At 41.8% G+C, this 23,347-nt stretch overlaps 1 protein-coding gene across 3 annotated transcripts in view; it reads right to left on the bottom strand.

Moving 5' to 3' along the window:
- Positions 1-23,347, bottom strand: part of SPATA13 (spermatogenesis associated 13) — a 171,358-nt gene that overhangs the window by 137,354 nt on the left and 10,657 nt on the right. The window contains exon 1 of one of the 3 annotated variants that reach the window (XM_040543969.1): positions 14,715-14,961. The exons of 1 other annotated variant lie outside the window; for it this stretch is intronic. In XM_040543969.1, coding sequence (XP_040399903.1) covers positions 14,715-14,792 — 78 coding nt within the window. In that variant the 5' untranslated portion in view covers positions 14,793-14,961. Of the gene's footprint in view, positions 1-14,714; positions 14,962-23,347 lie in introns of those variants that run through there. One more of the 3 variants, XM_040543974.1, reaches the window with a different exon arrangement.

Genomic DNA, 23,347 nt, shown 5'->3' with positions numbered 1-23,347 from the left:
CAAAATTCCTGCAGAGCATCTGTTCTCAAAAGGCTTCTGCGCTGGTTCCTGAGGGGAAATATTCCACTGAGCTTATGATAAGCCATCAGATCTTACAGTCGTATCCATAACAAAAATTAGATTCCTTTTTTTTTTTCTTTTAGTGTTGCAGGATTCTGCTGTATCTGTGGGCTGCAGCAATTCCCATCCAAAAGCACCCAAACCATTCTCACTACCATGCTGTTTCAATGGTCTAGTTCACAAATACTGAAAAAAAAACCATATCATATAGCCTGGTGTATTAAGGACAGATGAGATCAGAGCTGCCTTACCTATATATGTCAGACTGTATTTCTGTGACAGGAGCTGAGCCATCCCCTGTCTGGTGGGAAGCTCACATGTCACAAGTTCATAAAAGTCCATAGGGACCACTGCAGCTCTCTTGAAACAGACCCTAACTCTTGTTAAAGGAAATCTTTGTTTCAGGAGTTCATAAAACATAACATTAGATTGTTCTAAAGCAAGTGATAATCATTAAGCTCTCAAAGTGCTTTTACAAAGAATATGAGCATATCTGGTGGTAAAATGTCTTCTTACCAGACGTCAGGTAAACTGTCCCTTGCTCTTTGCTAATGTTCTCTACATTTTCCTACACAGTGTGCACTGCACTAAATAGATGCCAGCTAGTTCTAAAACTCATAGAGGAAAAAAAAGTACTGAAGTCTTCCTTATGAAGATAAAACTCTGGTTCTATTAAAGTCATAAGGAGTTGCTACTGATTTTAATAGTTCTAGGGCTCCAATAATCAAATCTGCTAAGTTGATTTTATGTAAGTTCAAAATCTATTTTTCAAGTACTCAAATTAAAAATAAACTGCTGGGAAAGTGTTTTACCATGAGCTCACATACAGAGCTCATGGTAAAACATGGGTATAGAGATTATGAAGAAGCTCAGTAACAGAAAAAATAGATCAAATAACAAAGGGAATTTCCTAAAAACAAAGGCAGTTAGACCACAGGATAGTTTCTTAAAATACATATATATATATATCTTCCTGACACTGAACCCATTTCAAATTACTTTCAGATCAATATCCCACTCCACCAAAAACAAGATCTTTCTGGTCTCTTAACTAAATGAATATGATGGTGGCTTGGATAGAAAGAGTGAAACTTGATGAAGCAGTCTGACTTTCACAAGAGTTCTCTTTGTGATCTAGCTGAGCTCTGCTAACGGGAACACAAGCACCAGCCTTGCGAGCCCTTGAACTTCCAGTCCCAAGTGAAACAAATCTTGATTGCTGGAAACTAAATACATTCAGGTATCAGACAATCAGGCCAGTAGCTTGTTCAGATCAAGTCTCAGTTTAGCTTGGGCAATTTCTTTCCCAGCACATCAAAAAATGTAGAATACATGAGAACGAGTCTTCTAAAGCCTTTTATTGCTAAATCACTTCTGTTGAAACTGAACTGGAATTACTTATTTATAAATCCTTTGGGGCAGAAATTCTTTACATCCATGTAGATAACATCTAACAGAATGTGGCTCCTTTATGAACATATTTTTTTGGATGTGAAACAAATGTAAAACTAACTATTAAAGCAGACCTCTATTCACAGATACGTCAGAAAGCACCCTATGCTGTCAAGGTCAGCATTTTGCACCAAACATTGTATTCCCCTGCTGTTAGTGCTGCTGTGGTTCATCAGAATTCAGTCTGCAGTTCTGAAGCACGAAGGAGGTGTAGAGGTGTATCCATCCTACCTACACGAACGTGCATGTCTAGCCCAATTCAGTGGGTATATTCCATTGTAAAATAACTTTTGCCTTGTTTAAAATGCAAAAAACCTAAAGTTGGAAGTAGGCCGGGTAGGTTCCCATCTGCGTTCTTCTCCCATATTCAGCAGGTAATTGTTGTAAGTTTAAAACACGAAACATGTCCTACCAACAGGGACTCTTTAGGCAGGCAATGGCCCAACCAGAACAGCACAATCCCTACCTGTTTGTGATGTTGCCATTAACACAAGCATCATACACAGGTGTATTTCAGCAAGGGGCAAACCAAGACTTTGATCACTGAAAATGCTCTCGCAGGTTACTGGAGTAACAAGGGCACCAGGGGAAGGTCCAGTAACCTCAAGGGATTGCAGTGACTCAGCCACATTAGTAGCAACAAATATCTTTATGCAGATGGTGCCGTGGTTTTCTACATCCTCTCCTACCGTTACTAGCTCCACAACTTCCTCTTCTTTTAAAGGTCTGAACTCACAGCTTTCTAAATGCTCCATGACACCTAGGGTCAGGAGCACAACTGCTCCAACCAGGGCATGCTATGAAGCTGAAGACCATCCCCTCATCTGGAAGAAAAGAGTGACCAAGGGATAGATTTCTAATCCCTCATGGAGACCTGTGAATAAGCATGCTTAAACCAGCTTCAGTGTAAAAGATTTTAAATTGCGTTGCAGGTACTACTTCACTTAACAGGCTGGATCTGTGCTTTTCTGACCGTACGGTCAGTAAATTAGGGATTGCTACATTCTTAATAGTTTTAAAAGAATATAGCTGCACACTCATTCTAATTCTTTGAACTAGGCATTATGTTGAGGCTTCTGAAAGAAATCTTCCTTTCTGCTTGTCTAGAAGAATACAGCAGCTCCTCTGTTACCTGCCTGCATCCATGCTTTTGTTTAGGAAATAGATCCAGCATGGCTTTATACTGAATTAGATCTAAAAAGAGTGATCAGAAGCCTGGAAAGCTTCTTCCTGGATTCACAGAGCTTTAGATCAGATGCCCCATGACCAGAGCACTGCATCCTTTTACCACATGAGGTATTCAATGCTGTGCCCACCAGAGGCCGTGGAAGTTAATGACTGCTGGAAAGTGTCCTTCCCAGGCTCAGAACCAAACATTCCCTCTGTTTGGCTTTGGCATGTTCAAGGAATTAAAATGATGAAAATTACCTGAGATAGGAATTTTCTTGTACTGGGTTAGATTCATTCTAACCACCAGTCATGGTCACTCAACTTTCCAAAGTCAAAGAACAGTCCAGTAGCTGTAGGAATTTGGATGTGGTAAGCTCAGTACACTTCTTGGAACTGGTGTTTTAATGTGTATTTATCTGTGATCTGAGAAGGGAAAAGCTGACAAGATATTGTGAGAGCTATCAGATAAGTGGGCATCAAACCAATACTGGACATCAGGTAATATTTGGGTAACTTGTTAATTCTTGCTCCAGCTTTGTTTTCTCTCTCTCTCAGTCAAATAAATAAATAAATAAAAAGTACAATACTTTGCAGATGCACCTTGCTAATACAATTATTTGGATAAATATCTATCTTTCTGGTTGAATGAGAAAACTGAGCCACATCTCCAAACTTTTGGAAATCCACATTAATGACAATCATATGTTGAGCAGTATATATCTGATCAACAGACAACTTGAAAACTTTTTTGTGCTTGTAATAACTTTGCGTGTCTTGGTTCTGCACCTGATGAGGAGAGCGTTAGGCCCTGCAATAATTTGTAATTTGCAGTTAACAACATCTGCATCATTTTTAGCTGCAGGAATTTTATTACTTTTTTAATTTTTATTTTTTTAGGATGAGTTTTCATATGTCTGGGTACATTTTAAAGTGAATTTCTTCAGTAATATTTGAAATGACTACTTTCTGTTTACAGCATTAAAATGTACAAGAAAAGAACTACTGGGAAATCCTAATGCAAACATTGGAAAAGGTCAGGCTTTCACAGCAAATTTCCATAATTCATTATAGATTCACTACACACTGATAGTCTGCAGTAAATTGTCCTGCTGAAAAAACTGGAAAGCACAGTGAATGGAACAAATTGAACTGCTTGCAACACAAGGACAGCAATGAGATTGCTAAATGGTACCAAATTAATTCCTCAGAAGAGTTCAGGCTGCAATCTTGGATTCCAGGTTTTCAGCTGAAAGAAGGCAATTACAATTCCCCAAGTGATTCAGGTCATGTTGCTTGAGTTATACATGATGCTTTATGTCTAAATTAAATTTCTTCTAAATTATGGATTCAATAGGTTATGAATGGACCCCCCATTTAAAGCAAGAGTTATCCTGCAATGTATGCAGTGCAACTGAGAGGAGGCAGCAGTGGCAGCTTTCAGAAGCTGCTGAATACTTTTCTGTACCCTGGCTAAAGCCAGGCCTTTGTCCTGTTGCTTTAATGATTTTACTCAGTTTTTTCTTTATTTCAATGTGCTATCAATGATTCTCTCTTGCTGGTGAGCTTTGGGTGTAGAACCGGGCAGAATCTCAAATTCTGGAGATCATTTACTAAACCTACATCTTTTTCAGACTGGCTAAACATCAGCACAAACAAGAACATTAGTCACCCTCATGACTAATGCTCATAAAAAATATTTTTAAGCTCAGAAACACAGCAGCTTGTATAATCCATCAGTTTAGACAACAAGTTATGTAATTACTGGACTAATGAAGTGTGCATTGCTCACAGACAGAAATGTTATTCCCCTCCTGCTTTCTAATCCTGGTATTTGACAGTATCTTGCCTGGAATCTGGGAATGCTTCCCACCTCTTGCATCAAGGTCCATTCTCTGCCTGGGTCCTGGCTGCTTGTTGGGATAAGCCTCAGATGTATACCATCCCCTCTCTAGGCCTTAATCCATCACACTACTTCCACTGGAAAAACACGAGTAGCTGAGGCTAGGTGGGATCCACTGCCCAGTCCAACGTGCCTCCCTGTAGAGATGGCCGAGGGACCAGGACTTCTGGGACAGCTGTAGAGTACACCAGGCCCATGGTTTGGAAACGGTAACAACTCTGTCCAGTAAGAGAGGGCTAAGCACACACACAAGTAACATGGGCCTTCCTCCAGCAGAGACAATATCATTTAGTTCTAACACAGAAACTTGGTCCTTATGGATCTGCCTTAATGAGACCTTTCAGTCATTAAAGTCTGCATTCAGTGGCTGCTTCAGAGACGTTCTGCTGAAAAATGCCGAGAGAAAACTGTGAAGAACATGTTGTCAAAAAATCAGTAGGTATTTCAAGGACCCGGTAACTGAAGGGAATGATGCCTGAGTTTCAGTGTAGTTAACGTTCTCCGTAATTCAGGGACAAACCCAGGTCCAAATTCCTTTGAGGTAATGGGCACTGAACCCACTGAGTGCTTTAGTTTCCTCAAAGTACAGAGATTCATTGAGTTGAGGAGTCATCAGTTAATGGTTACAATAGTGTATAATAACAGTGTGATCCCAGAATAGCTAACCTGAGTTTGTAGAAGGCTGGCAACTCTTGCAAACAGCTGATCCTGTCATTGGTTTCGATCATATTGATATAGATCAAAATGAGAGGTTTTAAAAGTGAAAATAAACAAACAAATAGAAAAAAAAATCACAGCTGGCTTAATGTTGAACCAAAGAAAGTGAAAGAGGGTAGATTTAAATTGGATATAAGGAAGTATTTTTTCATAATAAGGGTGGTGAGGCACAAGAGCAGGCTGCCCAGAGAAGCTGTGGATGCCCCATCCCTGGAGGTGTTCAAGGCCAGGCTGGATGGGGCCTTGGGCAACCTGGTCTGGTGGGAGGTGTCCCTGCCCATGGCAGGGGATTGGAACTGGGTGGGCTTTCAGGTCCATTCCAACCCAAACCATTCTGTGATTCCATGAAAGAATTAAACCTCATTTACTCTTCAGTGAAGGAAGGTCTACAGGTTGCACATAGACAAGTTCATGATCTCCCAGACCACGACTTCAGGGTTCTGTGTTTGCAGGAGATGACAGCACTGTCATCAGGCAAAGGAAGTGGCAGCCACAGTGTTAAGTGCTGATGCCACACCTCTGCTTTGAGAGGGAAGTCGTATTTTGGCACCCAAACAAAAGAGGACATTTTCATAACTGATTATTTTTGTAACTTTTGGTCTATGTAAATCTCCTGGCAATGCATTAGGACCTTAAAGAGGTTTAAATGATGAAAGCCTCTCAGCTTATCTTCAAGCTTACCTGGAGTTACAGTGTTTATCCAGAGCTTGGGTATATTGTTGCCTGAAGGGTAACAAGACAGTCAGAGAACAGATAACAAGAAGTCTGTCAAACTGTATGCTCTATACCCTGGGTTTTCTGCACAGCTCACTGTTTGGTTCAATTTACCTAGTGATTTATAAACTTTAAATGGAAGACTTCAGCTCATTCCGGTCCCGTCTTCCAAATGCTGTATTTTCATTTAGCCAGGCTGTGCTGTGTAATCCAGAGCTTGGGGCAAGGGTACAGCAAGCCAAGCCTGGGGATGGCCAACTGAGAGGGTTTGCTGCAAAAGCTAGGTTTTAGGATGTGGATTTGATCACGTCTAAGTTGGAGACAGCTAAGACTGCCTTGATTGAGGATGCTTAAAAGCACCGAAAGAAGTAAATGGCGTGGTCTTTTCAGAGACTTGCATGCCTATCTGTGACTGCTGGCCCTGATCAGTCAGACCAGTAGGCCCGCTGAAGGCAGCTTTTCTGCTGCCTCCTCTCCGCTCACAGAGGGCCCCAAAGTCAGCAGGAGGGACAAGTTTCCATTTCTGAGTCCAGTTAGTGAGATCTGGGGAACTTCACAAGGTATCTTTTTTTTCCTAACCCTCCAGGATCAGTAACAGCAGGGGAGCTGGTGCAGTCTGACCCGCCATCAGGTGGATTAACTGGCCAGTTTCCTTGTGAAACAGGTGAATGGTGCACTATGGAGTCTCCACAACAGCCAGGAGCCCACCAAGGGAAAGGATTGTTTTTCTCCACTTGTAAATAAAGATTTTTAACTATACTTTTCTGTCTGATTCTCAGGGATTTTTTCTGAAAAGCATGGTTAGCTTCAACGTAGCAGTCAAAGACACTGCTAAACATTCCCTGCTGGTGAGACTGATTGTGCAAAGACTCACTGGGATTTACAAGTCTGATTAGAAGTCACTGGGCTTGTAAGAGACTTTATTAGGATGTACCTCAAGAAATGTTTCTACCACATTTTGTGGCCACATTGCAAGTGATGTAAGTAATGCATTTTCTCGACTGTTCACCCCCAGCACTTGGAGGTCCCTGTTTCTGCTGCAGGGATTGCTCAAATTCTTCTAGAGCTGCATCTAAATTATCATGATTTACTGAATGGTATATTAAGGTAAATAGACACATATTAATGCTCCAGGTTGTAATGTGATTCACAAGAGCTCTTATCAAAAGTAAAAAATGAAACTGTCAGCAGGAAGAGTTCTTTCAATGCTAGTTAATGTGATACATCCTTCGCTTCTGCAAAAAAATGGGCTAACTTCAAAAAAGAGCAGGAGCCTGGATACAGCTTAATGTTAAGGTTGTATAAACATCAAACCAGAGTGCTCATATTGTAGGAGCTCTGGGTCTCACTCATCCCTACACCATCTCTGTCTCATTTTTCTCATGCCTTCTGCCATGTCAGAACTGCAGCAGAAAGCACTTTAGGCCAGGCGCCACATTTTTTTATATTTTGTAAAGCACCTAGGATGCTTTTAGCTGCACTAAGACAATGGGCATTGTACACAGAAGAATGAATGATCACTGCTATAGAAGGAGATTTCTACACACTGCCCTAAGTTTGCAACTGCTCCTCTTACAACAAAAACAGTGGTAAGAGCTTTGGATATTGTTCAGTAAGGCATTAAGTGTCTAAGCGAGTTTTAATACCCCTGTACTACCATGATTACCAAAGCATTAAACATCTGCACTGGAACAAAAACTGAATTTCATAGGCAAAATACATAGCTGTACTATCATTTTTTAATGTATTGTCATCAAAATCAGCATTTCATATAAAGCAACTTTGTCCCTTTTGGTCAGAATCCAAAGTTTCAGTTCCACAAGACTGCTCCTAAACTCCCCGCCACACACACACACCTCTTTATTTTGGTGCTGTGCCATCACCTTTTCCAGTCTCCGTAATGCTTGAATCAACAATTCTTTGTCTTTAATAACAACCTTGCAATTTCTGGGTTTCTAGCCATTCTCTTTAATGGCTATATTCAGTTTTCAGAGGTTTTGTGCTGCCTGTGGAAGGACAGATGCTCCCTGATCTAACATCGAAATATGTAGACAGATTATTCCCAACTGGGCATAAAGCCTGCCAGTCCAATGTTGATCCATTGGTGCTCTTGAAAAGATTTTAACCAGCAGTGAGTGTATGCTAAATCAGAGCTTGGCTTCAGATGGCCATGGCATTTCTGATGAAGCACTAGGATCCCCAAAGGCAGGTGGTTAAGTCCACTTATGTCCAGGCAGTTCCCAGAACGTTTTAATGCTGAAGAACAGTGACCAAAAGCTCCCAGGCAGAACTTTTGCTTGTCCCTGAATCAAATTGATCATCACCTCTGCCAACACTTAGCACAGCTGCAGGAGGCAAGTGTTGTCCCACTGGGAGAACTTCAGCCCCTGCCTATTGACAGGCTGCCAGAATAGCCTGGCATGTTCAATACAACATATATGAACATGATACAATACTGATGTTAATGGGGCTGAAATAACTCACACCAACTATATACCTGCCAAAGGCACAAAGATATTGCTAATAATTGCGAGAAAATAAAATGACTTAAATCCAAAGCAGAATCCTTGCAACTTCAGCTGAAATCCTCAGATACGTGGCATTATCACTGACGGAGGTATAGCTAGTCCCATCAGCATTCTGCCTTGCTTTCCAAGGCAATGGGAAATGACCTGCGAGAACAGCAGCACAATACTGTAACTGACTCCCTTCCTTTCTCTTTTTAAAGCTTTAAATGAGAAAGATGTTCTGGTTCTGAAGTAAGGACTGGAGAACGAATATATTTTTATACCCATAAAAAGCTATTGCCTTGAATTAAATGTCATTTCAAAGACCTTTCTTCATTTCCAGCAAATAATCACAGAGACCATTTTCGAAGTCCAGCCAGAGAGCAGAAACGACCCTTAGGATTTTGGTCACCAACCGCTTATTGACAGAGAAATGAGCATAATGGGAATGTTTTGCAGAAACTGCCTACAGAACTGAATGGCGTTTGCATGGAGTAGGCAAAGAGCTTCAAAATCTCCAGTAAGCTGGTTAAAAACAGAGGTACAGTGGAGAACAGTAATGGCAAAATTTATCCAGTCATCTGCAACAACTAGTCTGCCCAGCTGTAACCAGTACTTTCCTATAAATGGAGAGACATTTCATCTGGGAATTACAGCACAGTTTAGCAGCTTTCACTTTATCCTGTCTCTCTCTCTTCCTGTCTCTCAGCTGAGCTGCTACAAGGAAAAAGAAGCTGAGAAGTGTCATCACAAGCCATACAAATGAGTAGCATCTAGAACAGAGTAAAAGAAAGTGCTAATCAACAGACTATATCAAATATAAAAGAACTAGAGCTGGTACAGCTCAGAAGAAAAACAAATAAACGACTAGAAACAGCTTCTAGTCAAAGGACCCATCCTGAACTTTCCATGTCTTCAGTGAAAAGAGAAAGGGTCAACATACACAGGCAGAGCTGACCCAGAGCAGTTTTGATTTTGTCATGCTGTTCTGAGTGTTGGTCATTTGCTACATTGCAAATAATGGTCCCTTTTTGTCATCGAAAGAACAATAACTGCGACACCAAAATGCTTTTCATGCCATTCAGTGCAAGTCACTGCAGTGATTTTGTTCTGGCCTCTGCTTAATTCTTCCATCCCGATTGCTGCAGCATTTCCCAGCACATCCAAAACACTTGGATCCGTGGTTCTTCTCCCTTAGTCCCAGTTGCACAATGATTTTGTTTACAGCTTATTTCTCCTCTCTGGATACAAACGACTCCAGCCCTTTCACAGTCTGACAGCCCCAGATGAAGATCACAGAGGATGGAGATGTTTGCTACCATCTGCTGGTGAACTAGTGCTGGGGGCCAAGCCAGCATCACAGACCTGTCTGCTTTTCTACATTCGTTACCTGACCCCTTTTGAGTCACATTTATTTAGGGGTTTGATTGAGGCTAAGAAAATGCTGATATTTTTGTTGGGTGTCAAGAAGCCAGAAAAGCCGGGCATGCTATATTGTAAGCAAATAAACAGGGAGAAACAGATATTAGTCCTTCACAGAAGAACAAATCTCTGGTAGCAAGACCTTTGAGGAGGCATGTGGGAACTGCGGAACTCCCAGAAGTGTAATGACAGGCAGAAAACCTTGGTCTGCCATCACAGCTTGAGGTACTAAAGCTCTATCATTGCTAGAAATAACAATGTCATCTCCTCAGAGAGTACTTGCTTCTATGGCAGTAGCTCCCAAATGATGCATCATAATCCCGAGTGGGGCTAGGCAGTGTGCAGTGTATTTCGGGGTTGCTGAGACAAGAAATGGCGTCCAATACTATTGCTGAACTGTTAATGTTGTGAAAAGTGAACGGAATTGGTCAATCTCTTCTTTGGCTGCATCAGAAAGTGACAAAAACAACTAATAAATACACGAAATGGGGTGCATCTGTACCCAAGAGCAGGGACAGAAAATAAACACATCCCTTGTGCTTGTCAGTTCATAGAAGCTGATGTAACAATATGGCTGGTGTGTATATTGGAGAGATCTTTAAAAGCTAAGTAGAAAAAGCATTTCAAGACAGCCTTAGCTGTTTCTGGATGCTTATCAAGGAACTTTTACTTGGAAGTGCTTAGCAACTCCATATTTATCTGAAATGAAGTTCAATGAGAAATGCACTGTTCTGCAAGCTGAAAACAACATCCAAGTTAAAGAACAAAGTGAAATTCTTCCCTGCAGGTGCTGAGCATCCCCAGCTTCACCATCTCCCCAGCTTCAATGGGATCTGGGGGGCGAAGCAGCTCCCTGGGGTAATTGAACACCTTCCTAGATTAATCCCTAGAGTAATCCATTGCAGCATGTAGCACAGTCACGCTGCCCTCCTCCTGCACTCAATTCTCTGCAGGTGAACTAGAGACAGGGACTGAATGAGCACCGCAGACCTGTCTGCTTTTCTGCATTTATTACCTGACCCCTTTTGAGTCACATTCATTTAAGGGTTTGGTACGAGGCTAGGAAAATGATGATATCTGCTGTGTGGCAAGATGACATTTGTCATCACCACACTGTCCTGCTGCTCATGGTCTGCTCCTTTGCTAGGGTGCACTAAATCCATGCATTTAGATTGTGAGCTTTTCTGCTGAGGCCTTTTTCTGTTTGCACTGCATTTATCTCAATGGCTTTTGACATCGGGGGTTACTCAGGCACCACCACAACAAAGCAATAACAAACTGCACTTACTCTCACAGCACAAGGCAGAGCAAAGCTCTGTGTAAGCCCAGCTGAGGCTTTTGAAATAGCAGTGGGGAAGGCTGCTGCGTGCTGCTGCCTGCTTCCCACGCCTTGCCTCCCCTCCTGCCCTCCCCGGCCGTTTGCAGGCAGGGGCTCTGTACTCAGAGAGAAAACACGGGCCCCCTGATTTTTCTGGTTTTCTTATCACAGATACCGCTTGGTGGGCCCCCTGATTTTTCTGGTTTTCTTATCACAGATACCGCTTGGTTTGTAGGACTCGAGCGTTGTTCTCACATCCCTAGGGAGGAATTTACATCGCCATTTCTCAGCAGCCGTTCCGATGATAAGTCCCTGCCCCAACGGCTGCAACTGGAAGGGAGGGCAATCCATTGTGCAGCCTTCGAAATTTGGCATCAAGCTTCTGCTGGCTCCCAACCGCCTGCAAAGCAGCCCCAGCTCATTCATATATCCATGTCAGGCAGACAAAGCGCAGGGCTGAATTGGCAAGAAACCCCGAGGTAGGCTGATCCCCATCGAGTGAACTTCCTGGCCTTGAATAGAAAAGCACAGAGCAGCAGTTTTTGGTGCTTCCCCCCTACACAGTTCAGGCAGGATCCAACAAAACAGACCCATCAACAGTGAGAGGAAATCAATGGGATTCACGTGCAGCTAATCCTCAGCGAGTGAGTACATTCTGTAACTAAAGCTGGTTGTACCCTGTGAGTTTGAATTGCACTCATCTAAGCAGCACGTTGTCTATTCCCTGGTTAGGAAATAAGTGGTAGGAGTTTGTTGGTGGATCAATAGCTGCATGATCTTGTTATCTCTTCCTAAAGCCAGATATATGTCACAAAGAGGTGCAATTCTAGACTCCCCTAATGCTAGCAGCAAAGGATGGAAAGTGCAGCAGTGATTCACACGAGCGCTACCTGAAAAGGCCTTTGAAGAGGGACTCTGGCCAAGCTGATAGCAGCCACAGCCTGATTTGTGTCACCCAGACGTATCACGCAGTGCTCAGCCCCCTGCTCTCCCTATCAGCTCTGCGCCTGTTGACAGATCGAGAAGCACCAGCAGCCTGCGCTCCGAGGATCTGGCAAACGAGCGGAGGCAGACTGACATGGAGACGTGAGAAAGAGCAGCCCCATCCCCTCCTCCAGGCTTCAGAACAAAGATGCTTGCGGTTTATTATAAAGATGCTTCTTCCTTTGGTTTTCAAGCACTGGTGCCTACTTGAAAAGGCACGTTCAACTCCGAGCCCTTTGCACTTGTCAGCACCCTTTTCAGCTGTCACCTCCCTCTAAGTCTTCCTGTACTCACGCCCTCCCCCACTTCTAATTAAACTAGTTTTTACAAAACAATATTTTGACAAAAGCAATGAGCTTTATGCACTACAGACCGTGAAATGCCTAGAGCAGGAGTCTTGTCTTTCTCCCACAGTTTCTGAAATATCATAAAAATGATTATTATACATATAATTAGAGTAGGCTTCAGCCTTAATATTTTTTCACCAAAATTTCTAACTAGAAATTAATTTCTGATAGAAATAAAAAGTGCATAGCATGGGGCAGAAAGATAATAATTTGAGACAAAACTTGCACCATTCTTCCTGTCCATGTCTCTGTCCTCCCTCCTCCAGCAGTGATGTGACCTCTTTCAGCTTCAAAGGATTTAAATTAACTTGCAGTACCAGTGCTGTTCTATCTGATATAAGGACATAAGCAAGGCAGGGTTGTAGGGAAACAGTATCTTTCATCAGCCTCCCACTGTGAAAATAGAAGGCTTGTGTGCCTGAATCCTCGTTGGATTTTTCCAACTGTAAGAGTTGGTCAATAAAAATATTACCTCCCTCCACAAAGGCTTTTTAAAATTAACTTTAAATTTATTGGATTTTTTTTGTGTGTGCGCGCATTTTGTTGCTGTTGATTGATTGTTTTTGCTTGTAAGCTTTACTCCAGAGCCATCTCTTCTGTTGGCTTGGCATCCCATTTTGGAATATATTCCATATAATTGTGCCTACTTTTTAACATATTTTTACTTCCAGGTAGGTACATCACAGCATGGTAAGATCCAGTCTCCTTTTCCATTGCAATTCCTTCTCCTACATGCTTTGTAGCCTAAAGGCAGAGTTACAAGTCCTCACAACTCTGATATGAAGGCAGAAAAATATAATATACCATTAGCAAGTGTAGGTAAGGCCACTGTATTTTTTTGAAATTAACCTTTCATTACCATTTAGTGAACACTCACTTTGGGAAGATAAGATTTCCTAATAAGTAGGGAATCTGAAGTAATACCACTGTAAACTCCCACACAGAAAGAAAGCATCCAATATAATTTATTTCATGTGAATTTTACTCCAAACACTCTTTGCCCCAGCAGCTGATTTTTATTTAGGATTTATTCTACAAATGGTACAGATCTGGGCTGGGGCCACACTGTACCAGGCACTTTAAAGGACTTGCAATAACACCTTCTGGGCAGTGCCTACCTCACAAGCCAAGAGAAAAGACAGGTCAAAGACTGAGGAAGGGATACAGCAGAGATATATGACAACTACTTATGCAGCATAATGAATCATGCAGAGCTGAAGGAAGAGCAGCTACCCTGCTCTGTCACACTATCTAGTTACTCATAACTGGCTCACATCTTAAATACATAATAACAGATGGAGGTGAGGTTCCTACAGTTACTGCTCTGTAAGCAATTGATTCTAAAATGAAGTTTTTAAAGCAGCACTTCAGAAGATAGTGAGTGGGTGTATTATCAACCTGCACTACAGTGAAAGCACACACTCACTGATAAAGAAAGGAAAGGCAACAATGTTAGTCCCATCTCATCCTGACAATGCTGGTCTCTTCGAGATGAGGTTGGAACATGTGTCTCAAAGAAATGAAGATCTGATCTGAATCTCTGAATGGAAGAAACAGCTGACCTGCAAAGCAGCTCTGGCTTCTGCCAAATTTTATTACAATCACATGCCAGGTAAATTGTGTGTCTAGTTTTTTGTTTGTTTGCTTGCTTCAAGTCATTTATTATGGGGTCACAATTTTTTTCTAAGTTATTGTATCTTGATGAAGTTGACAAATCCTCGTAATCCCTATGTTATCTAGGAAGCTTGAAATATTTCCCCAAAACACTGCCCCGTCCTTACAGAAATTAATGGCTTGTGTTTATATACCTCTCAGCATTTGCTGTCGATACAAATACAGTAGCATTTCCAGACTAGAATGAGCAAAGTGGCTGTGCATTTGGCTATTTTAAAGTCAAACAATAGAAGCTTTAAAAGGCAACTAGTAATCTCTTCTCTAAAACCAGATCCATTTAGTCTGTCTAGTTCCAACCAGTGGTGCATACGCCATTTTACAGTGCAGTTCCCTTAAAAGGTCATTACTCCCCTTAAAATTTTGTAAACATGTCTTACAGTTGGGAAAACACTTAAAATACTAATTTCCTGTGCCACCAGCTTCTTTATATGATGCATATCTGAGCTTACCTTCCATGTGACAGAGGGGCAGGCTGCCAAGGTGAAGGTAACTTTCTCTGTCACCACATTGAAGGTGACCCGAAACATGGTTTGTATTCCAGTAGCCTCGGACCCGGGGCAGAAATCTTCAGCGATGGCCACACTGCTCACTTGTGTACATGCTGCCAGTCTCCTGTCACGCTGCGCTATACGTTCAGCAAACCCATAATGTTATGATCAAAGCTGAAGCCTGAAACAGCTGTAAGGGTCCAGCTTTTCCCAGCAGCCTTGCTCCTGTGTGTCAGGACTAATCAGATTAGCTGGTCTTACTTGTCTGAGTTGGGACTAACAGGTTAGCAGAACAGTTTGGGTGGGGGAAGGGAGCAGAAAATAAATCAAATTAGGGCATTTAGTAAGCAGCTGAGATTTCCTTCCTGCTTGCCTTTGTCTCTTTACAAGGCTCACACAGAGCCAGGACAATGCACCACAAAAAATGCAGCTTTGTTTTAGAGCAGCTCTTTGTATAGGAGAATTTCCCTAACTTTGCCTTGATTTGATTCATTTTTGGTTGCCAGTGATCACCAAGAGGAGAGCTCTCACACAGTGGCCTGGATGTTGTGCAGATAAACAAGCCTCAGACAGAAAAGACGAGTATTGTGCTTTTTTCGTCCCACACTACCCACCAAGGCAACACGCGGGCTGTGCCAAGAGATCAGTCACACGACCTGCTCTGCACAGTGCTGGATAACGGTGGTCACAGATGGTCAAATCTGAAGACTAGGGCAAAAGGGTCAGAGGGACAGGACAGGAGAGGAAAATGGACCAAGTCATGAACCTCAACCACTTTGGAGTAACTTTCCATCTCTCTGAGTAAGGCAGATTTACCCTAAGGGGAAGGAAAATTAAAAAGGAGAAAGAAAAAAGGCAAATCAAGTAGTGCAGCAGCCTCCTTCCCACCATTAGCACTGGATGACTAGATGTATGAGCTCTGATGATGACATGACATGGGAGACGCTGCACATGGAAGATGCTTCCCTGGTGAACACAACCAATGCAGTCAGCTCTGCCTCATACCATCACACAATAGTACTAGCATGCAAACAACAGACTTATTTTGGGAAACATCTCTCACCTGTATTTATCCTTCCAAGAAATAAGTCTATAGTTCAAGCTAGTCACCCAATTTCCTCTCTTGCCAATGGAATAAGATAGATCAGGTCAACTGGCCTCTGCAACTGCTTCTTTCTCACCACTTACTGAAGAGAGGAAGCCTATACACTGACATTTCAGAAAGCTGATATGACATGAGATTAATACATCCCTTGAAAACTTCTATTAAGTCTTCGGACTGAGTTCAAAGATGCGTTTTCTTTCCCCTATTTGCTCTGTGGGTCTGGTCTGTGACTCTAGGCAGATGTTTGCTGTAGAAAGAAAAGGCCATCAGAATGTCCTGAATTCTACTAATTAGTAACTGTTCCATGAGTAACACATTTATGGTGTTGGAAAGAGGCCATTCTGAGGACCTTTTATTCTTACAGGTGAATACCGACTCGTATAATTGTACTGACACTGGACAGAATAGACACGCTACAGCTCTCCAGAGGGAATAGTGACTTGACAATCTGATCCTGTAAGAATTCATTTATTCTAATAATGTAATTCTTGTGGCCCAGAAGAAGCCACAGAGCAAGCAAAACCTAAGGAATGTCCCAAATTTTTCATGATGACATATGGGTGGATTGCCGTACTTCAGTGCCTGCACTGGCAGAAGTGAAGCACACAGTGTTTAAAGGGCACAAAAGCCCCATCACAAGGCTATTATTAAAAATAAATAAGTAAATAAATAAATAATCACAAACAAAACCCCCAAACCCAACATGAGTCAAATGACAAAGGAGAACTTTGTAGGAAGCCCACTGTGAACACTGCCATACAGATCTGGCATCTCACCTTTAAAGAACAGAATGATGTCTTGTCATGTAAGTCACAGCTGAATAGACAGACAAATATTCTGTTTGCTGGGATTAGGTAGTAGGTTCTTTTATTATTATTATTTTCATAAAGAGAAAATAAGATTCATCTCCCTGTAAATAATACACCGATAGTAACATACTTAAGGATTTCTGAAGAGACTCATGCACAGTAAAATGTGCTTCTTTCCTCTCATCAGCTGACTTCCTTTGGTCTGCTTTCATTTACCTAGCCATGTAGTTTCTCTTAGCACTATTCAAGTACCAGTCGATGAAGTGGAGGCAAAATAACATAAAGTATCTGCTTGCTTTAATTTTATAAAGGCTATGGTTTTTCTTTTCTTTAAAGGGCTGGTTTACTGAGGATCTGAAATAGAAAGTTTCCTTTGTGAGGAAGACAAGCTTGTAAACTGTCTTCCAAGTGCCAGCAATGCCATTGTTCCTGTGATTTATGGTTGTCACAGGCAGTCAGGCTCAGGTCGAGACAGGTCCTCTGGTAATTTGTGCCACACTGATAGAGAGCTTTGGGGATGAAAAGCTGTATCATGAAGACAAGCGAGTTTTAGGCCGATATGGTCTCAGTGTCCCCTGTGCTACTGAGCACAGAGTGTGGTGCTTGTTCCTATTTTTAATCAACAGTCTCATGACTCCAGAAAATTACAATAACTGGCGTTCAAGGTCATTACAGATGCTTAGATTGCTGTAACTAATTTCCACTTCCAAGAAACAGAGCAGAGGGCATGTTAAACTGTTTTTGGAAAAAAAAAAAAAAAAAGTTTCTGTGAGATGCTGCTACAAACAAAAAATCAATTGCATTTATACTTATATAATGCTTTGTACAAATTACTCCTGGGAGTAGTCCCATTGCATACATAATTAAGAAGGACTTGACTCATAATAAAACAACAAATGTATTTTATTATGGATCTGATAAATTCAGAAAGAAATGTCTTTGAGATTTAACTCATTGCTTATTGCACCTGTTCTTTGTAATCATTTTCCAACTACCTTACATTGGGTCTCAGCCCTACCAATTAAAACTGAGACAGGGACACCTGCAGTTTCCATCTTTGCACAGTAATGCACCCAGCACAAGATCCTCACCTCTAACAGGGGCTGGACATTACCACGGTAAGAAAAAATGAGAAAAGAGCTCAGCATATGAAACCTCCAAACTCGATGCTCAGCCAACACAATATGCCTTTTCCTCCTCTCCATGTTATCTTTTAGCTTCTCCCTTCTCCTTTGTCTCCTCGTGCTCTGTGATATATATCAGCTTTTCATGTCTGGTTACCGTTCATACTGTAAGCTCCTCAGGGCAACGTTTGATTTATTCTATGTACAGCCCCAAACTTATGCCTGAGTACTAGCAAGGTCTCTGGAGCACCAGTGCATTATAAATTAAGAGGTTCAGCATATTAAGACAAGCCTCGACTACTACCTTCAAGTGTTTAGAGAAGTTATTCCTCAGACACGTTTTCTCCTCCTGTTAATCCAAAGACATGCATAATAAATTTGTTTAAAACAAATACTCTTAATATGCTGAATACATTGACTTAGCAAATTGCACAGAAGATCACAACTGGGAGCTTAGTGACAAACACTGCTTTATGGCATACTCAGAAATAGACTCTGCCGATTGTTACTTTCCTTTCCCTAAAACACCTAGAATCACAGAGTCACTAAGGTTGGAAAAGACCTCCAAGATCACCTGGTCCAACCATCCCCCTACCACCAATGTCACCCACTAAACCATGTCCCCAAGCACCACGTCCAACCTTTCCTTGAACACCCCCAGGGACGGTGACTCCACCACCTCCCTGGGCAACCCGTCCCAATACCTGACTGCTCTTTCTGAGAAGAAATGTCTCCCAATTTCCAACCTAAACCTCCCCGGCACAATTTGAGGCCATTTCCTCTAGTTCTATCACTATTTATCTGCAAGAAGAGGCTGACCCCCAGCTCCCCACACCTTCCTTTCAGGTAGCTATAGAGAGCAATAAGGTCTCCCCTGAGCCTCCTCTAACCTATATGTTAGCATGTACCTTGCTCTTTGATAACACCCCACACTGTTCTTCCTTCCCAAAGAAATGATCAGATCCAGAAGCATACCCCAACATGACAACAACTGTAGACATAAGTCCAGAGATCTGTCCAAAGAACCAGACTTCCTATCCGTCCTAGCATACATGAAACGTTAACTGAGACAGTTATTTTGTGCTAGTACCTGTTCCTCCCATAGACAAATATGGTTTCACTCTGTGAAATATATGTAGTGTTGCATCTTGCTAGTGTGTTACAGACCAGCAGCATGACTTTCCTCCAGGGCCAATGTTATAAAAGCACAACAAGCTGTGAATGGCAGTGGACAGACTTAACTGAGATCCTGTCCCTTATTCAAAACACTTATTGGCTTATTCAAACACACACTAACACAGAATGTGCCACCCACAAGCCACCACCAATACATTTTCAGGCTGCTGTCAGATGAAAGAAAGTGTAAAACGAAGACAGGCAGAAGCAACACAATCTGCCCTCCATTGGCATAACATTTTCTGGTCAAAAATGAAGCACAAAGCTCATAGAGAGAAGGCCACTTACGAATACCAATACCTCATTTTATGAATCCGATCGTGAGACACCTGTACTGGACTAACAACAAATAATTGCACATTTTCATATCAACTCAGAAAACACATAGTAACAGTTGTTTGGTGCATTTTAATTGCCAGCAAGCTGTGGTAAGTGGAACTTCAGGTTTCATTTCTCCTTGCAGATGCTGCCATTAGCCCTCTCAAGTGTTTTGCAGGTCTTTTAGCCTAACATCTTCCAGCTGACCTAATGGAAAAGGGCAACTTCCACACTCCCTATGCTTTGAAAATATCTAGTTAAACCTGTCTCAATGAATTATGCGTCTCTTTGGATTTGGTTAGTATTCACTAGTATATGTTCAAGGAATGATGCCTGAAATCTCTCCCTGAAGCATCTTAAACCCTGTGAAGTCAGTTTTGCTTACTACAAGACAGCAGACCAGAAAATGATGCAGACTCTAAAAGAGAACTTCCACTGTGTCTCAGAGCAGGACATTGCAAGGGAGACTGCATGCCTGCTCCATTATCCTACTGCTTGCACTGCTGTACGAGGAATTCCTGCTTTGAAAGAAAGCTTTTCTGAATTCAATAGCTCCTTCTGGTGGTCTGAAAGAACATGCTTGATTACAGTTGGCTCATGGCAATGCAGCATTAATGCACAATTCATTCAGTAATCATATGTAACAGCAACAACTAGAAGTTATGGTGTGAGCAAAATGACCATTAAAGTTATGATTCAACAAATATGCCATGCCAACTATATTTACATTGCTCTCATAAAGGAGACAAGTTTTCTAGAATATCCTCTTTTTCTCCAATTCCACCACAATATTGCTGTGAACTATCTTTCTTTTTGTAAATAAGAAAATATGAAGAAAGTTGATGAGATGAAAAGTGTCAAAAATTCTGAACTGCTGGTCCAGCAAATTGAAGAGAAGTCCTTAAGGAAGTTTTTGGCAAGGCACATCTCAGAGCAAGTGATTCTGCTTTTGAGGACGTGATCAACATATAAGAGAGGGATTTGATCCAAACCTCGCTGAAGACAGAGGGACTTCCTCTAGTAATGTGAGTGTGCTTCTGGTCAGACTCAAAGACACCACCTTTGAGGAGGAAAAACACATTACAGAATCTCTGAGCACCAGACCTTCTGAGATGCCAAAGAGCTTTCGTTTTCTTGTTTTTACCCTCAGATTGTCCAACATTAAGACAGATACTATTCCCATTTTAGGCTCACCCCTTAACAGTAACAACCACAGAGCTCTTAGCATGCGTTCTGTCCTTGTCATTCTCACTAACATCATGTCATTCCCCAGCTACCCCAACAAAACATCGCTTTGGGAGTTATGGGCAGCAGTCCCTCATCACATTTCTAAATGATGCATTGCTTTTTATTAACAAAATTTCCTGTCAGGGCTCTACAAATGCACTTCCTATCTGACAGTCCTTTTAAGATTTATCTGTTGAGATGTTCATGGCTGCTGTCAGAGGGCTCCAGAGAAGATCTTTCACATCACACCCCCAGCTGGGCAGTGTGATAACTGCTCAGCTGGATCCCAGGTACCTAGGTTTATGCTTAAGTGAAGCACCGAATAGACCTTCAAGTTAAATCAGCAAGATAAATATTATTTAAAAATATAAATGAGTCGTGGTCTGCCCAAACTTTCACCAATTTTTTATTGGCAAAACCCAAGATTATACAAAACTAATGAATGAGACAGATGTTTAAATTAACTGCAAAAGCCACAGCACATATCTTTATAAATACAACTCCCCTTAAAATATTTGCAATCTAAATATTTTTTGAAAGCTAATACAGCATAAATTAAAGTGAAATCTGTTGTTTTTTTCAAAAGAATATATACTTGAAAAAGAGCACTAAGAGCACAAAAAAAAACCAACACCACCACCAAAACAAACAACCACAAAAAAACAAAGCAGACTAAACAATAGTTCAATTTTTTCTATTCTACGTCTTTCCTGTCAACAGCCTTGACTGATATTAGTATGAATTTTAGGACATGGCCTAGGTGGTACCATGACTGTGGTACCAAAGGAAACCTAATCTCAGAGATAAAAAGTGATTATTTATGATAACTTGATGTTAGTGTTTGGCCTGGAGCTCACTCAGAATACTGGGAGAAAATCAGTTTGGGGTAGACTGCTGATTCTCCTCTGCCATGTGGTTCAAATTCTTTCTAGATGTCAGTTATTCACTACATGTCCAAAGGGTGCTCCACATTACATGAGAAAGCACTGAGAATAATCCTGAGTTGGGGGAGCTTGCGAGAAATAAACAGAGAATGCACCCTGAGAGAGAAATGTTATTTCTTATTTCTCAGTCATTTCTCAACCCAGTCCAAAACAGATTTCTTCCATCCTGCTTCACCTTTCCTGTACCCTTTTTTTTTTTTTTTTTTTTTGGCTAACGCAAACTGGGCCACCTCTCCAGGCTTAGTTTATACCCCTAAGCTAATTTCCCTTGGGTCTCATCATTCTTGTTCTGTTGCCTGTTTCTTCCAACGTCCCCTTTCTGTGTCCTTGCGCACGTTCCTCTTGCTGTTGCAGAAGAGGTCTCCTCTTCCACTGTTCTTATGAGCCAGAAAAGCTCATGTCTGTCAGCTCAATTCACCTTTCATCCTCCTCAGAAAGCATTTTCTGCCTTGTGTCTCTTGCCATCTCTACAGCGATTACGTAAGCCCTCTCACTGTGTACAGGAAGGCAGAGATTGACTTAAAGATGATGTCCCAAATTCTGCTGTGCCATGCATGTGTACACGTGCTATTTTCATCCCCACTGTGCAGCTCAGCTGGCAGTGACAGACTCACAAGCCAGAAGCATAAATACAACATTTATGATCCTCCAGTACTCTGCTGCTGTTAACATTTGCTCTCACCTAGTCTTCATGGCAGTTTTCTCCCATATACATTTATCTCCTGTGTTGCATAATTCCATACACATTAATACCTTCTCTAGTGCTCCCTCCAGGGCACAAATCCCACACATACCACTACTATATGAAGGAAAATCACACGGTGGTATTCAGAGGTCTCAGGCAGAATACAGACACAACTCTCATGGCTTACTGTTTAGCCAAATTAGTTTTGGAGGACCTTACTCTGCCCTCTTACACAAAGAAAACTACTGAGCTGCTGAAGGGAAGAATTCCTGTTGCAGGATCTAACTCTGTGAGAACATTCCTGGTACATTCGCTTCTGGCAGAAGACAGTGAAACTATTTTGTACATCTGCAGAATGCGAGAGACATCCCTTTCTCTCCTCCATCCATGTTTCTCTCCAGCAGGACATTTTGTCCTGCTCTTTCCCAGAACTTATGTTTATGTCCTCATTCCAACCACATGATGTCTATTGTGCTACCAACCACTGTGCTCTTTGTCTTCTTTACAGGAGGCAGTCTTAAGAAAGAAATGTAATGGAAAGATTTATTATAATCCTATGGAAACAGAAAGCCAAACCCCCATACTTGCTTCTCAGCTTGAGCCCTTCCCTGCATGATTTACATTGGACTGATTTAAATCGGACTGATTTATCTCGTTCCCAAATATATAATTCCTAAAAGACTGGTGCAAGGATGCTGACAGCAGCTTGGCAGTCTGTGGTCTGCTTTGAGTCAGATCAGGAGTTGCACCCGCTGTTGCCCACTATTGTCATTTTCCCCGAAATTTTCACACCTCCATTTCTTTGCAAAGCCAAAACAGCTGCACTATGACTCGCTGCTCTGCCATCAGCTGGTAACAATAGCCTGTTTGTCTTCATGTCAATAGACAATTCCTGAAACCTCCTTGTCAAGAGAACAAAGCACTATAATCAGGACCACAAGCCAGCCTTGAAAACTTGTAAGCTTTGCTCACGAGGCGGTGAGCAGCAGAGAATGGAGAACTGCCTCAGAGAGGGCCAGGCCCTGAGTGCCACTGCTCCTGGCAGCCTCCACCTGCAGGATGGACAAACAACTGATAAACAGCCCCGACATTTCAAAGCCATGACAGCCTGGGTCTCTTTTACAATGTAGGACAGCAGTATGTTGGTAGCAATGAGCTCTGCCCAGCCACTTCTTTGAGTGTTTCAAACATTGACTACAATATTCA

Source organism: Cygnus olor, chromosome 1, assembly GCF_009769625.2.
Source record: "Cygnus olor isolate bCygOlo1 chromosome 1, bCygOlo1.pri.v2, whole genome shotgun sequence".
Lineage (NCBI taxonomy): Eukaryota > Metazoa > Chordata > Aves > Anseriformes > Anatidae > Cygnus > Cygnus olor.
This window is presented reverse-complemented; position numbering and strand designations above follow the sequence as displayed.